At 39.9% G+C, this 16,570-nt stretch overlaps 1 protein-coding gene across 2 annotated transcripts in view; it reads right to left on the reverse strand.

The window, feature by feature from the left end:
* Positions 1 to 2,334: 2,334 nt before the first annotated feature.
* The window catches only part of cracr2aa (calcium release activated channel regulator 2Aa), a 45,611-nt gene continuing 31,375 nt past the window's right edge, over positions 2,335 to 16,570 (reverse strand). For both annotated transcript variants that reach the window (XM_076269426.1, XM_076269429.1), the window contains exons 15-19: positions 6,580 to 6,661; positions 6,162 to 6,276; positions 5,432 to 5,533; positions 4,729 to 4,805; positions 2,335 to 4,509 (exon numbers count right to left, since the gene is read on the reverse strand). In XM_076269426.1, the coding sequence (XP_076125541.1) occupies positions 4,425 to 4,509; positions 4,729 to 4,805; positions 5,432 to 5,533; positions 6,162 to 6,276; positions 6,580 to 6,661 (461 nt within the window). In that variant the 3' untranslated portion in view covers positions 2,335 to 4,424. The remainder of the gene's footprint in view (positions 4,510 to 4,728; positions 4,806 to 5,431; positions 5,534 to 6,161; positions 6,277 to 6,579; positions 6,662 to 16,570) is intronic.

Here is a 16,570-nt window from a genome sequence, read left to right on the forward strand (position 1 = left end):
CGCCTGGGCCATCATCAGTGCGCGGTCTGCCTCGTCCTGGCCATCATCAGCACGCGGTCTGCCTCGCCTGTGGGTCTGCGTGGGCGTCCACTGCTGGTTACGCTTCAGTGTCCACCTGTGGTTCTGCGTCGGCAGCATGTTCTCCCACACTGATCCCTCTCCTGTGTCCACCTGTGGTTCTGCGTCGGCATACGCTCACGCTCCTGTCTTCACCTGTGCCCTTAACGCAGTCGTCGCCAAGGTGATGGCTTGGAGAGGTGCTCTCCAGCCTCAGGATGACATGTCATGCTTTATGAATACTGCACTGCACACACTCTCTCATACACACACGCACACACACATGTACACACACAGACGTAGTGACACGCTGATTATGTAGACACAGACATACACTCTCTTTACCAAAAACATTGTATTCACTGGCAAAACAGACCCAAGTTTTGTTTGAATAGGCACAGTCCTGACTGTCCTTTAGTGCTGAGGTTTGCTGTATTAGTGAAGCATTTTAATGTTTTTAAGATTATTGTTGATTTGTTATTTCATGGTTGAGGTCACTTGTCGCTATCAGGTTGCTTTAACATAAAATTACATTTTGCCTTTTACCGTTAAAAAGTATTTGAATTTATGAGCGTAAGATTTATTTGAAGAGCATGCCAAATAAATGTTAAGTATGACTGCTTTTAGATTTTGTTGGACTAACATTATAAATCATTAGGTTTTCAAAAGATTGTAAATCACATTTTTTCCTAATTTTTTGGGGCGCTTGGGCTTTAAAGGTTGTTGAAATCAATAGAAGATAAGAATGTGTGGCCAAAATGAATATCAAGCATTAAACTCTGGAAGGCACTGGTGATAAATTGTTTATTTGTTCTTTCTACCCATGTCCACTGGAGGTCGCAAGAGGACTATTTTACTTGCCCATCTACTTCACTCTCAGTCTGCCAGGGTTCATACGCAGTATGGAAAACCTGGAAAAGTATGGAATTTTATTTTAGTAATTTCCAGGTCTGGATAAGTATGGAAAAAAGAAACAAGGGTATGGAGAAATATTTGTGTTTCCAGACTATTGCATTTGCAGTACTAATAACTTCACTCAGGTCATAATGAACCATTCCTACTGTTGTGTAGCTTAACTGTCAGTCCCCTTCGTCATAATATAACTAAGATACAACTAAAAATGACCCAGCTAAATGGACGAATATTAGTGTCATTTTTTAATTCACTTCAGTTGTCCATACCTTTGTTTTCACCAAGTTATCCCAAATCAGATGTGGCCGCAATGTCGAGATTATGGTCAGAAAAATCTACCGAGAAGTTTGGAAATTTGAGTATGGAAAAAGTATGGAATTTTGAAATGGAAAATGTGTAGGAACCCTGGTCTGCCTGCTTTTTCTTTAAGACATCTGAAGTTACCCAAGCACATGCACTCACATGCACATGCACTTGTGTACAACAAGTCAGTGTCCACAAAGCCTACGCATAGTAAATGATGCACTACCAAACAAATCTTTATGGAAGAATGACCTAATCTGATTTTTGGGAAATTACAATGCAATGATATGGTGTAACTTTTTCAACTTCTAAGTATAGCAGATCAACACAATTGCAAAAGAGAAGTCATATTGCTATAATAGGTCACAAATAAATAGAACTTGTGTGTATAGTTTGAGCTCCGCATGTCATTGTCCCTGTGCCCCTGAATCCATTCGTCCTCATAAAACCCCACAGCTACTGGTCATCCAGTTTTCTTTTTCTTTTTTTTTTTCCCCAACCTACAAAATGTCTCTGATGTTGACATTGTGTGGGCCAGCAATACTTCCTGTCTGAAATTACATTTTATAGGCCATGCCCAAGTGTTTATTGCTGAAGGCCAGAAACACTTCCTCTTCCTCTGATGAGTCGGTCACACACTGAGAGCTTGCACAAGTGTTATCACTGTAATTTCCCTTTGGGGATGAATAAAGTACATCTATCTATATAGTATAGCACCCATCAACTTAATAACACCAATTGCAATAAACACAAGTATATATTAGGAAGCATTCTGTGGCCAGATGTTTGTCTTGAGGAACTCAAGTGAGATAGGCTATGTTCAGCAATGTCACCCTGCAGGAAATATTGTCAAGGGGAAAGGCCCCTTATTTTTTGATTGTCCACGAACACCAAGGATGGCCTCCAGCCAGATTCATACTGTACTATCCCAATCATATTGGAGGCTTGGCATCACAATGATCTCTATGAGAAATACAGTATGACAGCAATGCCAAACCTACAAACACCAACACGTCAACTAGTTCACACAGTCTTTTTTTAGGCTAAAACAGTTGACAAATAGATACATAACTGGAAATTACTCTTATGCTTCTTTATTTATTTTTTATTCAATTTTAATTTCAACAATTAAAACCATACAATAACATTATTTATTTACATTTCCTACAACTACATTCATGTGCACAGAAATATTACACAAAGTCCATTTACATAAAGTGAGAGATGAATTTGTTTAACGTGGCCAAAGTGCAAATACACAGTGTTCAGTACTCACTGAAAAAATATTAGCACTCTATAAACTCAAAACTACACATGGACATAACTCAAAGCAACAAAGATGACTTGACTGACCTACAGTGCACTGAGTACGCTAACCGTTTTTTACAGCACACACAAACGTTACATTTACACCCCGACACCTGCCACCACCAGGACTGACTGTTGTCAGAACAAATCTGTCTGAATCTGCAACAATCTGGGGAGCTAAGGTAGTACTAGGTGTACATCAGAATACACGACAACACACCACTCACTGTGGATGACAGAGAGAATCCATTAAGGAATGCCGCTTAGCTACTGTTACACAGACAAACAAACAAACAAACAAAATGAATAAATAAACAGGCCTTACAGTTTAGGAAGTTGTTTCTCTTTCTGACAAGGAGCTGGTAATGTAGTCACTATGAAGTCTCATCCCCCCCCCCCCCCCACACACACACACACACACACACGGAGTAGGTAATGTAATCACTACTCTGAAGTATCACCCACACACCCCACATACACGTACAAACGAGACGTGTTAAGACTATCTTAAAGCTTCTTTATAAGTATCCTTCATAAAACCCATACAAACCATCAAGGGCTTTCCCATGAGACTTCATTACTAGCCTTCCGTACCAGACTCTACAGAGTTTTAACTTTCTGACTTTAACTCGAACCCCTCGTGCTTTTTGGCCAGTATACAACTTTGGAATATTAAATAAAAGCTCACCAAAGATCACATTTAATACTTTGACACTTTGGTGCTTGCGTGTTTACAACTTACTGAAAGTGTTACACCATATTGTTCCCGCTGACACATTGTGAGCACATTGTAAGACAAAGGCAACCAACTGCGTGATCAGACTGTGTGTTAAAAGCCCACAACAATTCTCAAAATGAACAACTGTTTGTCTGCATGTCTCAAGTCGTGACAGACACACGCAGACAAACACATTCTTCATCTCTGGGTCTCCTCGGTGCAGTGCGCTCAAGCAAACATCATTAAATCCACATTAGGCATCAATTACACAGACAAGTCTTATTATTAGAGGAGCGTCTCAGTTATAAAATGTAATTAGGATTAGGGAAATAAGCCCAGAGTGGATCATTTGTAGGGATGAGCTGTTGAAAGCCACACATGTACTGTTTGTGTCTTTAGCATGTGTTTGTGTGTGTGCGTGTATGTGTGTGTGTGTGTGTGTGTGTGTGCGTGTGTTTGTGCGTGTGTTTGTGTTTGTGTATGTGTCTGGGTACTGCTTAAGTGTTAACATGTTTTTCACAAATTTCTAAAAATATTTTTTTTTACATTTATAAACACAAACAAAAAGATAAAACTTGAGAGGCATTTAGCGTAACATTTAAGTTAAGAGGGTTATGTGCTGTAATTAGTTTTTGTTTGTGTTTTTTGTTTGAGAAAACAAAACCTTTCCCATCTGCTCCTGTTAGCTGGTTATACCGGAACTACACTGAGTTCACAACTACCAACTGCAGCCGAGCAAATGGCAATTTGAAATCCAAAAGAAGAGGTCTGTACTGTTTGTGACCACATTAAATAATTTCAATGGTGTCCATGAAAATAGGTGAAAAGAGAGTATACCCCAAACGTCTACACAACCATCGACACCATGTGCCCACAGGTCTCTAGCCTAGACCCAAACTGATTCTGGAACAGCTTCGGTCACGTCAGATCACCAGACATGGGCCAGGTCCACTTAAAAGCCTGTCGCTTCCTAGCTTAGTTCATGTTCTCCGTACACAGAACAGCGAGCGCTGACCACAATGGGGACGTTCTAGTTTGCAGGGCCAGGTGGACGTGGTGGTTGTGTGAGTGTGCTTGGGGGAGGCCTTTGGGGGTGCTGGGCTGCAGGCTACTTGCTGGAGGAGCGCTAGCAGCAGGACTTCTTCTTTGCGGGGCTCCCCTGCAGCTCCACTGTCTTCTCCTTCTCCCTGTCCTCCTGCTCCTTCAGAAGGCTGGCCAAGGGCAACAGACACTACAGGTCAGTCTTACGCTTTCTGACCTCTAATGAGGTAGTCAACATGCAACATTCAACAGTGGACTGTGTCAAGGTGTTTAATTGAACCTTTAGAAATTCAGTGAATGTAATTACTTAAGTTTAATATCCCTGAAAGACCAGAATGTTAAATGTGTCTTGACGTGTCATTTTCACACATTGCTTTGGGTCATCCTACCGTGCTAAGTGGACCATGGCCTCAGTCACACTGTGACCAGAGTAAGCACTGCATTCGTAGAAAATGAGCTGCAGCTCCTGGAACAGGAAGAGAACATGGTCAGTGATGGCCTCAGACGCCAACAAACAAGAGAGGAAAAGAAAGATGCTGCTGGTCTGTCATTTGAATGCTGGTGGATGCATTTGACCACCTAATGACCAGACAAAATAGAGGGAAAAGATATACTTACTAATTTTTTGTGATTCATTGCTCCTTCATTTTTTTTCCACACAGCCTTATAGAAGCTCTAAATCAAGTCCACAAATTTATTAAACTGGCTCATGACACTAACTTAGTGGCCATTGTCCCTAACACACACACACACACGCACGCACGCACACACACACACACACTCACATTTACACACACACACACACACACACACACACACACACACACACACTCACATTTACACACACACACACACACACACACACACACACTCACTCACATTTACATACACACACACACACACACACACACACACACTCACATTTACACACACACACACACACACACTCACTCACATTTACACACACACACACACACACACACACACACTCACATTTACACACACACACACATACACACACACACACACACACACACTCACATTTACACACACACACACATACACACACACACACACACACACACTCCTCACCTTGGCTAATGACTCGCCCATGCGGCCCTGCACCTCTCTCTTCCCCTCCAGGTCAGTTTTATTAGCCAAGAGCATGATGGGAATGTCCTCACCTGCCCCCTCCTATGAAGACAACAGCAAGATACACACACACACGCACACACGCACACACGCACGCACACACACACGCACGCACACACGCGCACGCACGCACACACACACACACACACACACACAGTGAGTCAGAGAGCTGAATTGAGGATATTTTTCTTTACTTTGGCAGTTTCAATGCATGAAATGATAACTCATTACCTTAGCAATCTAGTGCAATTAAATTAGTGGGGAAACAATAACACCACCGTTATTAAAATTGTTACACTGGAAAAAAAAACCTATTTCTCCATACACATGCTATTTTTATAAAAGTAGTACATTCCCTAAAGCCTGAATACAGGGTCATCTACAACTCTACAAGATCAAGAAAATGTTACAACGAAAAAATGACTTAAAACTTTAACAACTAGAGGGGCAATAAATATGTAAGCAATATGGCACAAGTGAGAGTGGCGTTGGGAAGGACACTTGAGAGATGCAGCAGGTAAGCACAGACGCAGGTACATTCTTTACCAACCCAAGGATTAAGAGTGCCATATTGCTTTTATACAACAAACGTTAAATTGTGTTTTCTATTGTTTTTTATTTTTGTTTGTTCATCATACGCCCCACAAAAAAATTTATCGACATGCCATACCTGCACACTGGTCAACCACTGTCGCACTGCAGTGAACGTCTGCTGGGCTGTGATGTCATACATGACCACCACTCCGTCCGCCTTGCGGAAAAACTGTTTGGTGATGCAGCGATACCTGAGGACAGGTGGGAGAGATTTCAAAGAACAGCCATGGCTATCTGAATGAAAACATGCAGCTCACTGAACAATCACATTTCACATGCATATTTCATAGTTCTTTTTTATAAATGAAATGCACAATCATGTTGCAAACATTGTGCACAGTGGCTGCACTGAAGACTATGAAGGTACCAGGAAGAGAGATGGGCAGGCTGGTTGAAACAGCACAGGAAGAGAGATGGGGAGGCTGGTTTAAACAGCACAGGCTCTGATTTCTAGGCTTTCATGGTTGATATTGGGTAATCGACTCCAGACCCACCTCTCCTGGCCCGCTGTGTCCCACATCTGCAGCGCCACCTGGCTGCCATCCACAGTAATGGTCTTCACACTGTAGTCAATACCTACACAACATACACACACACACACACACACACACAGAGAGGGCCGTAACTGGTCACAAATCTGTCACACACACTGTATGCACGGAACTAGACATCTCATCTTATCCAGTTCCTAATGATAACATCGTAATTAGGAATAGCAAAAATGCTAAGACTTCGCTACTGTCAGAACAGTAATGAAGGCCACACACCCATCCATTCTCACAAAGACACTGTTGGAAAAGGTAGTCAATGCAAAGCTAACTCGGAGTTGTTAGAGCAGGACGAGTTCAAGGAGACTTTAAAATTAAGCTAGGAGAGGGTGCATTCCACCTGGAACCGTCTCAGAGACAGTTGTCCACTTTCTGGACCACTGCCTCCTCACTGGAACCATCTCAAAGACAACGTAAACTCTCTGGACCACTGCCTCCTCACTGGAACCATCTCAAAGACAACGTAAACTCTCTGGACCACTGCCTCCTCATTGCAAGGATAGAGGATGAAAAGGATAAAAAGAAAATAAATTACTGTATTTTCCGGACTATAAGTCACACTTTTTTTTTAGTTTGGCTGGTCCTGCGACTCAGGTGCAACATATATATATATATATATATATATATATATATATATATATATATATATATATATATATATATGGGCAGTTCCAGCGTTATGGATGTGACAATTGGACTCATATTGGTAAACAAAATGCCTTAGAGTGGGGGCAAAATTAGTATCAGTGAATTAATTTGCATAACTTTTAATGCAACCTCTGTCCTCTGAATACTGAGAAATCCTCAAATTTCATATAATCAATTTCATCCTAAGAATACAAGGCATTTTATCAGCGTTATGGATGTGACATGAAATGGACACACTTTTGTGAGAGATTACAGGTTTTCTACAAACTCTGTGAATTTTGAAGTAAACTGCCAAAACTATGATATATGTAACATGAAGGAGACTTGAATGAACACAAAAAGTGTGTTTTTGAAACTATGCGTCATTTTCGTAATGCATTATGTAGGAAAAACTGGCGTTATGGATGTGACGGTTTCACGTTATGGATGTGACGTGTCTGAACCAGTCCTCGACAAACTACATAAAACACATAATTAAGTAGTGAATTTTGATATGAAACAATTGAAATAGTAATCATAAAAAACTAGCGATGAAATTATTGCTTCCTCAGTGCAGTTTACATTGATATAAATCAGCTTTGCACAGACACTATGGGCATTGTCGCATCAACACTGTATGTGTAGCATAAACTTTTCCTATAAAACGTTATGGATGTGACATGGCCATGGAACTTGCTGACTTAAAAACAAAAGCCTTACAAATGTAAGGAGTTGTGCTCTTAAAGGCAAGCTGAGCATAGACATTACTCTACCATTCCCTTGTCAATCTGGAATTTGTCAAATGACACAATTTGTTTGAACATTGGGTCCATTTATCCACTTTTGAAATATGTATAATATTACCATGTGAAATATGTTGTTTCTGTATGGTTGCACACCATATTTATGATGTAAAAAGAGTGTCATTCTCCATCAAATTCAATCAGATCAGTTACAAACAATAAAATATAGACCTAAATGAAGATTTTAACAACAGTTCTATTTGCGTATGCACAACTTTTTTTTCCATGGTAAGGATGACCTTTGCATGGAATTGCCCATATATATATATATATAGGTTTTTTTCCTCTTCATGACACATTTTTTGACTGGTGCGACTTATACTCCGGTGCGACTTATAGTCCGGAAAATACGGTAAAAGCTGTAAAATCGCTCCTCAGTGTTCTCCTCGTCCTGACTTAATGTAATGATCCGGTATCTAAACCCCAGAGTTACGGTTCAGTAATAATTGGTGGCTTTTGCTTAAATTCATTATTGAGCGAAATTACCAGTTTGATCATAAACAACTCAAGCGTAAAGAAACCGAGTCTGGTCAGAAAGAAGAGACAGTAAGGTCAGTAAGCAAAGCACTCATATCACGCTTTGCTGCCCACATGCTCCTGGTTTCCATCCAGTCATAACAAAATCAATGTGGCATTCATATCTCTGCAGAATAATCCGGAAAAAGGGCTCTGCTGTGTCAAGATGAAAGAGCTGGCACCATTGATTGATGGTCAGTCGCTGACTGAGTGAGCCCACATGCTGGAGAGCAAGCTCTGGCAGGACCTTTAAAGGCTGTCGGACTTCAGAAGCAGGCAGGGATGAGTCTGTGATGAGGCTATTTTCAGTGAGGCCAGTGGCTCTGAGAAGCCTCTGCCATTTGGTGAAAGGGACCGTAGTTAATCATGCACTAGCAGAAGGAAACGGTAGAACAATACTGCTGAGCTTTATTTTCTTTCTAAAGTGTACACGGCCACTCTCAGAGCGAAACTCTCAGTAGCTGGGCATCCATTCAGCTCATTCACATATTCTATGCACATTTATGAAATTCAGCTAAAGAACATGCACACCTGCTTTGTCCACTGTGTCATGCAAATGAAAAATAGACAATCTCTAAATCAAGGAAAGAGCTATGATCAGCTGTGGGATGAAAATGTTAGGTCGTCAGGGAAACATGCACTGTTGGTAGAGATGCAACAGATGCAAATCCATGTTAATAAACTCTATCCATTTTAATTGCATTATACTTTATGCATGTCGAGAGTTAATCCACCCCCTCTAGCGAATTACATTTTTACACACATTAGAAGACTGAATATGAATAAGTGTCAGGAGTTCTTATTTGGATGGTCAAAATATGCAACCCACTGAGTGAAACCAGTCCAAAATCAAACTGTTCTTGTGTGTGGTCTTGTTTAAATTGTATTTAAAGAGATATACATTTTTGTTTTATTATTATTAAATCATTATTATTATTATTAATATTATTATGGAAAGCAGATTGAGCATTTATTCTGATATCTTGATATCAGGCATAATTGTCATGTACATGTAAGCCATTTTCGTCAACTAGCTAACTAGTGAGCCATGTTTGTGTGAACTAGTTAACTAGTGAGGGCCAAAATATGCACACTAGTTAACTAGTGGGAGCCAAAAGGCTCACTAGTTAACTAGTGAACACATTTTAGCTTCACTAGTTAACTAGTGAGAGCCAGAATTGTCTACTAGTTAACTAGTAAAGGACAAAATGCATACCAGTCAGCTAGTTGAAGGCTTTTGGGTCTCACTAGTTAACTAGTGACAGCCAAAAATGTGCACATGTTTACTAGTGAAGGCAAAACACCTCACTAGTTAACTAGTTGCAGTAAGTCAATGTCACTAGTTAACTAGTGAACCATAAATGGCTTACTAGCTAGCTAGGTGATGGCAGCAGGCTCACTAGATAACTAGTTGATGCATCATTTGTCTAAACTAGTTACCTAGTGAGGTCATAAATGTATACTAGTAAACTAGTTCAAGACAAAATTCACACTAGTCAACTAGTGGCGCAGAATTCAAATTAGGAGGCGGAGAATTCTGGAAATTGAGGATTTCTATTGGCTCCCTATGTCCAAATAGAACATGACAACCAATCACAGTGCTGAATTTCACGAAATCCCACCCACAACATTTGCATGTGGCACACAAGTTAACATGCTGGCCAAAGGAACTCTAGCTAGTAAACTAGTGGCTTCAGTGTGACACTTACATGTAAACTAGTGAAGGCAGAACTGCTCACTAGTTAACTAGTGAAGACACAAATGCCCACTAGTTAACTAGTGAGGTCTAAAAAGTGTCACTAGTTTAGTAGTGTGCACCAAAACACCCACTAGTGAACTAGTCATGGCAATTTCCATTCGACTAGTTAACTAGTGAGGTGCAAAAAGTGTCACTAGTTTACTAGTGTGCCCCAAAATGCCCACTAGTTAACTAGTGAAGGCAATTTCAGCCCCACTAGTTAACTAGTGAGATGCCAAAATGGTCACTTGTTAACATGTAAAGGCCAAAATACCCACTAGTTTACTAGTGAGGGTGTTGTGGGCCTTACTAGTTAACTAGTGGCATGCATATTTTGTTCACTAGTTAACTAGTTACACCTAAAAACACAAACAAGCTGACCGTTTTTGTCCACTTGTTAACTAGTGGAACAATTTAAGTCTCACTAGTTTGCATGTGTGGCAGTAAAGCAGCTCACTAGTTAACTAGTGCGCACAAGACACACACTAGTGGCTGTTTTTGGAGCTATCTAGTTTACTAGTAATGCAAAAGGTACTCTTACTAGTTAACTAGTGAGACATTGGCCTTCACTAGTTAACTAGTTGACATGTTTGGCCTTACTAGTTTACTAGTAATGGAAAAGGACATGCTTACTAGTTAACTAGTGAGCATATCTGCATTATTAATGCCTTTCACTAGCTTATAGAGGGCATTTTGAGCCTTACATGTTAACTAGTGAGGACAAAACACTGTCCATAATGAACTAGCAGGAGAAAAATGCCCCTCACACTAGTAAACTAGTGGAATTTGAATAAATACACAAACGGCTGGCATTTTGTGCAACTAGTTAACTAGTGGGACGTAACATTGGCCACTAGTTAACTAGTGCGCAATGTCGCACTTGCATGCAAATGAAGAAGGCGGAACAAGGATTTTGATTGGTCCATTTAGGACTCAGAAACCTAGAAAACATGGCTGACTTCGTCAAGGCTGTTCTAAGAGCAAACTTTTATAAACTAAGATCGTTTGAGCATAAAAATATGTTTTGATAACATGTCTAGTGACAAAGTTGTGGTGTATTGCTGTAATCTTCGTTCAGTTAATGTCTACAATCTTTAGTTTTTCAGTTATTAGTCTGAAAATCGCGATAAAACTGGAGGCATTTGTATATGGTTGCCTAGCAACAAAACGTTTCAGTAACATGAACATTGATGATAGCATTGCTGATGTGGCAAGACTAGCTCAAGTGGTTAAGCAGCAGGACATCATGTGGGAGACCAGGGTTGAATTCTTAAGAAGTGCATGAAGTTTTTTTCTTGATCTTTGAGCTTTTAATTACTTTTGAAACCATGTGCAGTTAATGTGTACAATCTTTTGTTTTTCAGTTATTAATCAGAAAAGCGTGACTGAATGGATACATTTATGTCTGTGGTTGCCTAGCAACAATAAACAAAGAATAGGCCTAATATTAAAATCGATCCCTTGAATCTTTGGTGTGGATCACTAAGAGCTCACTTGTTAAAGCATGGGGTTTCCCTGTTATTATTAAAAAACATTTTCACAGAATATGAGATACTGCATACTGCAGGCTCTGCTTTACTATCTATACTGAAGTACCGTTGCAGAGCAGTGTGTCACTTTAGCCACTAGGGGCACCCATCAGGACCTGATCGCGAGGCTATGAACAGTAAATTTACATTTAGACTGGGTGGGATTCTTACATAATATCCAATACGAGTCTTCTACCCACCCTCTCATTAGAATTAGCATAATAGACGTTTCAGGCACTAGTTAACTAGTGAGCTGCTTCACTGCCACACATGCAAACTAGTGGACAAAAACGGTCAGCTTGTTTCTCTTTTTAGGTGTAACAAAATATACATGCCACTAGTTAACTAGTAAGGCCCACAACACCCTCACTAGTAAATTAGTGGGTATTTTGGCCTTTACATGTTAACAAGTGACCATTTTGGCATCTCACTTGTTAACTAGTGGGGCTGAAATGACCTTCACTAGTTAACTAGTGGGCATTTTGGGGCACACTAGTAAACTAGTGACACTTTTTGCACCTCACTAGTTAACTAGTCGAATGGAAATTGCCATCACTAGTTCACTAGTGGGTGTTTTGGTGCACACTAGTAAATTAGTGACACTTTTTAGACCTCACTAGTTAACTAGTGGGCATTTGGGTCTTCACTAGTTAACTAGTGAGCAGTTCTGCCTTCACTAGTTTACATGTGTCACACTGAAGCCACTAGTTTACTAGCTAGAGTTCCTATGCAAATGTTGTAGGTGGGATTTTGTGAAATTCTGCGCTGTGATTGGTTGTCATCTTCTATTTGGACATAGGGAGCCAATAGAAAGCCTCAATTTCCAGAGTTCTCCGCCTCCTAATTTTAATTCTGCGCCACTAGCTGACTAGTGTGAATTTAGGCTTCAACTAGTTTACTAGTATACATTTATGACCTCACTAGTTAACTAGTTTGGACAAAGGATGCATCAACTAGTTAACTAGTGAGCCTGCTGCCATCACCTAGCTAGCTAGTAAGCCATTTATGGTTCACTAGTTAACTAGTGACATTGACCTACTCCAACTAGTTAACTAGTGAGGAGTTTTGCCTTCACTAGTAAACATGCACATTTTTGGCTGTTACTAGTTAACTAGTGAGACCCAAAAGCCTTCAACTAGCTGACTGGTATGCATTTTGGCCTTTACTAGTTAACTAGTGGACATTTCTGGCTCTCACTAGTTAACTAGTGAAGCTAATATGTGTTCACTAGTTAACTAGTGGGCATTTATGCTGTCACTAGTTAACTAGTGTGCACAAACATGGCTCACTAGTTAACTAGTTGACAAAAATGGCTTGCATGTTGGCCTGATATCAAGATATCAGAATAAATGCCCAAGCGGCTGGCCAAATTACATAGAAGTTAACAAGTGGGAATTTGACATTCAGTAGTCAGCTAGTAAACATTTTTGTACCTTACTAGTTGACTAGTAAAATATAGAAGTCTTTAAACTAGTTAACTAGTGCACATTTCAGTGTCCACTAGTTAACTAGTGAACATGCTGAGCATTACTAGTTAACTAGTAAGATATGAAACATATAAACTAGTTAACTATAGAGAATTTGGGCCTTACTAGTTAACTAGTGAGCATTTTGGCTGTCACTAGTTAACTAGTTCACACAGAAATGGCTCACTAGTTAACTAGTAGACAGAAATGTCTTGCATGTACATGACAATTATGCCTGATATCAAGATATCTGAATAAATGTTCAATCGGCTTGCCATATATTATTATAATAAACAGACCTTGCACACATTTTATTTATATATGTCTATTGTATTGTCATAGTGATTATTTGAGTTTCTGTGTATTGTATGTTACAAATCTTTTTTTTGTTTTGGATTTTTTTTTTAATTGTGTGCATCATGGTTTCTTGTGGCTTTGGCTTGGCGTGGTTTGGAAGTTCACTCATACACTCACACACTCACTCAGACACACCAGTAAGCAGCATGTTAACAGCACACTCTTACACAACACAGCACAACTGCTCTTCCTTTCACAGCTTTCACAAGGCCAGAGGTGTGTTCAACATTTGCAAACATAGGCGAACATTTGCAAACGTTTGCAAACAGGTTTCTGCCGTTTTTGGCGAACGTTTGCAAACACTCACATACTGTCTGAGAAGGTAGTTTTTTGCGAAAATACAGTACTGGACGTGAGCTTGATGAAGGCAGAAATGCAATTACAGTTATTGTTGACACCAAATCGTTCATCCCATATCAAACAGATCATGTTTGCCATTAGCAGAGGACAACTGTCTAAAGATGCAGAGCCCATACCAACAGACCTATTGTGAAACTGAATCAACAAATTGTAACTGTATATGTGATATTATGTTTAAATAATTGCAAAATAGTTTCAATTATCTTGCAATGAGTGGCCTTCACACCTAATCAGTCTAGAAAGTACCCATCTGGTCTTCATGAAATTGTAGCCTGTGCAACTGTAGTACTATGTCCAGTTGTTAAGGTTAAGTGTGCAGTAAGGGTGCTTTTGAGCAGGACAGAAATTCAGATGAAGTGGAGAAGGTGGTAGAAGTGTTGGTGATGTTGCAGAAAACTAAACCATTCTGCAAACAACTCGGCATTAACAATAAGAAGTAACAACCAGTAGCCCCCAGTGGTTCTTCATAGTTTACAAATATCAGCATTTAAACTCTCTCACTCACACACTAACACAAACCACAAACACTCATCATCTCTTTAGTCTGCTTTTCCTGCGTCATTCCTCTCTCCACCACACACACACACACACACACACACACACACACACACACACACACACACACACACACACACACACACACACACACACACACACACACAGTATATTACAACACACTCTCTTTCCAGTGTGAGCCAAGGATTGTAGGGATGCATGATATTGAATTGAATTTGAATATGAATTTCTATCAATGGGTCATTCCATGTGAAAACAGCCAATATCGGGGTATCATGTACATGACACCTCTCATATTTTGCTGAAAAGCGGTGAATATATGCCTTATGTTACCAAACAAAGGAATCTGAAGTTTCAGGTCAATATCTCAAACGGTTTGCCTGTGGCGTCCATTTGAATTTCGGGTGCCACGGCCCTAATTGACACATTGGAATTTCACATTTCATCTTCTGCCATTTTTGGAAGCCCATAACGTCTGTTCTAATAGTGGTAGAGGGCTGGGAACTGGTGTGGTAGTTCATTGTAGCTACACAATTCTGGAGGCAGAATCAACATTCCTTACTGTTTGGGTGAGAGGTGGGTCACCAATGTCCTAAAAAATGTTGACGGCATGTGTGATTTTTCACTGTTTGGGTGGCCCTAGCACCACAATTAATGATCATATTTATTCTAAACAGGATTATTTGTTATATGTGGGAACCCTGCTCTTGCCAAAATGAATTTGAAGGGTATGGTATCACTGGTGGGGGTTTTATGGGGGTCCAAAAACCCTCTCCGGCAGAGGAGACTCTTGGAACCCCATATTTGGACCCCCAAATGACCATGTGGGCACTTGATGATTCTAACGGGATTTATACCAGATAAAGATACATATTTGTTCTTTCTTTTAAGAAATACATTTTTTGACTATGAAGCTTTATAATATTAATTTTATTCTTCATAATGCACCATTTTGGACATTGTTTTCAGAAGTTTGGAATGTAGATCAGGGAGAATTTAGTGATGATAAAGCATTGTATGTCTGGAACATGTGAAGAAATTGACAATAAAGCTGACTTTGACTTTGATGAAAATAGTGGAAATAACTTAGTATTATGCTCAGTGATGGCAAACAATTAAATACTGAGACTGTCACGGATTAACCCCTTGTCCCCCATGAAAGAGACCCGCCATCAAACTTTTAAAGAACTAAATAACAAGAATGTTACATAGTGTAAGAACACTACAAATAAAAGGGAGTTTTTCCTTGCCCCTGTCACTCCAAATAAAATTGAAAATTAAATTGAATAGTGTCTTTAACTATTATCCAAGAAATTGTGGAAGCAGTGACATAATTTTGTCATGGTCCTTTTGGTCAAGTTTGTATTGGTGAGCACTGCGTCCATAGATGTCTGGCACACTGACACAACAAATGATATGTTGGAATGGCACCCAACAGGGGATTTGTCTTTGGTCCAATGGCCATGTGAGGATGTTGTTGACACACTTCATGAATTTCACAAAAACGTCACCATGTTCATCTGAACGTTCAACAATGTTTCCAATGAACCAGTCATCATCATAGATACAGTACAGACAATGTATTTTCCTGGATGGAAAATTGAGTTTTGTGGCTGATCTGACCGCGAGTGTTCTGCCTCCGGGTGTTCTGTATCCAAGTGTTCTGAATCCGATTGTTTTCCTGCATCGACATCTGTGAATATTGTATCCTGTGATATTATTTTTATCCGTATCTTATTTTTGGAAATTGGTATAAAGCAATGATGTGATCGTGTTCCACTGATCGTTTTGGCCGAGGCGTAACGTCTCTCCAATTCGTATGTTTCCTTGTGTTTTTTAATATCTTCTGCACTAACAAAGAAGAATGTAATGTTAATGTTTTCTTTTGCCCATTGAAACATCTCAATTGGTGTCAGAATATGGTTTGCATCAGTGGCCTGCAGACTTGCTGCAAGACGCTTGAGAGTTCCGCCGATTCCATCACATGGGCTTTTCCCATGCGACGTTGCAAAAAAGAACATTACA

The sequence above is a fragment of the Alosa pseudoharengus genome, unplaced genomic scaffold (assembly GCF_046254945.1).
Source record: "Alosa pseudoharengus isolate Yale_2024_CS ecotype anadromous, Long Island Sound unplaced genomic scaffold, YU_APseudo_1.1 YU_APseudo_1.1_scf_10, whole genome shotgun sequence".
Lineage (NCBI taxonomy): Eukaryota > Metazoa > Chordata > Actinopteri > Clupeiformes > Clupeidae > Alosa > Alosa pseudoharengus.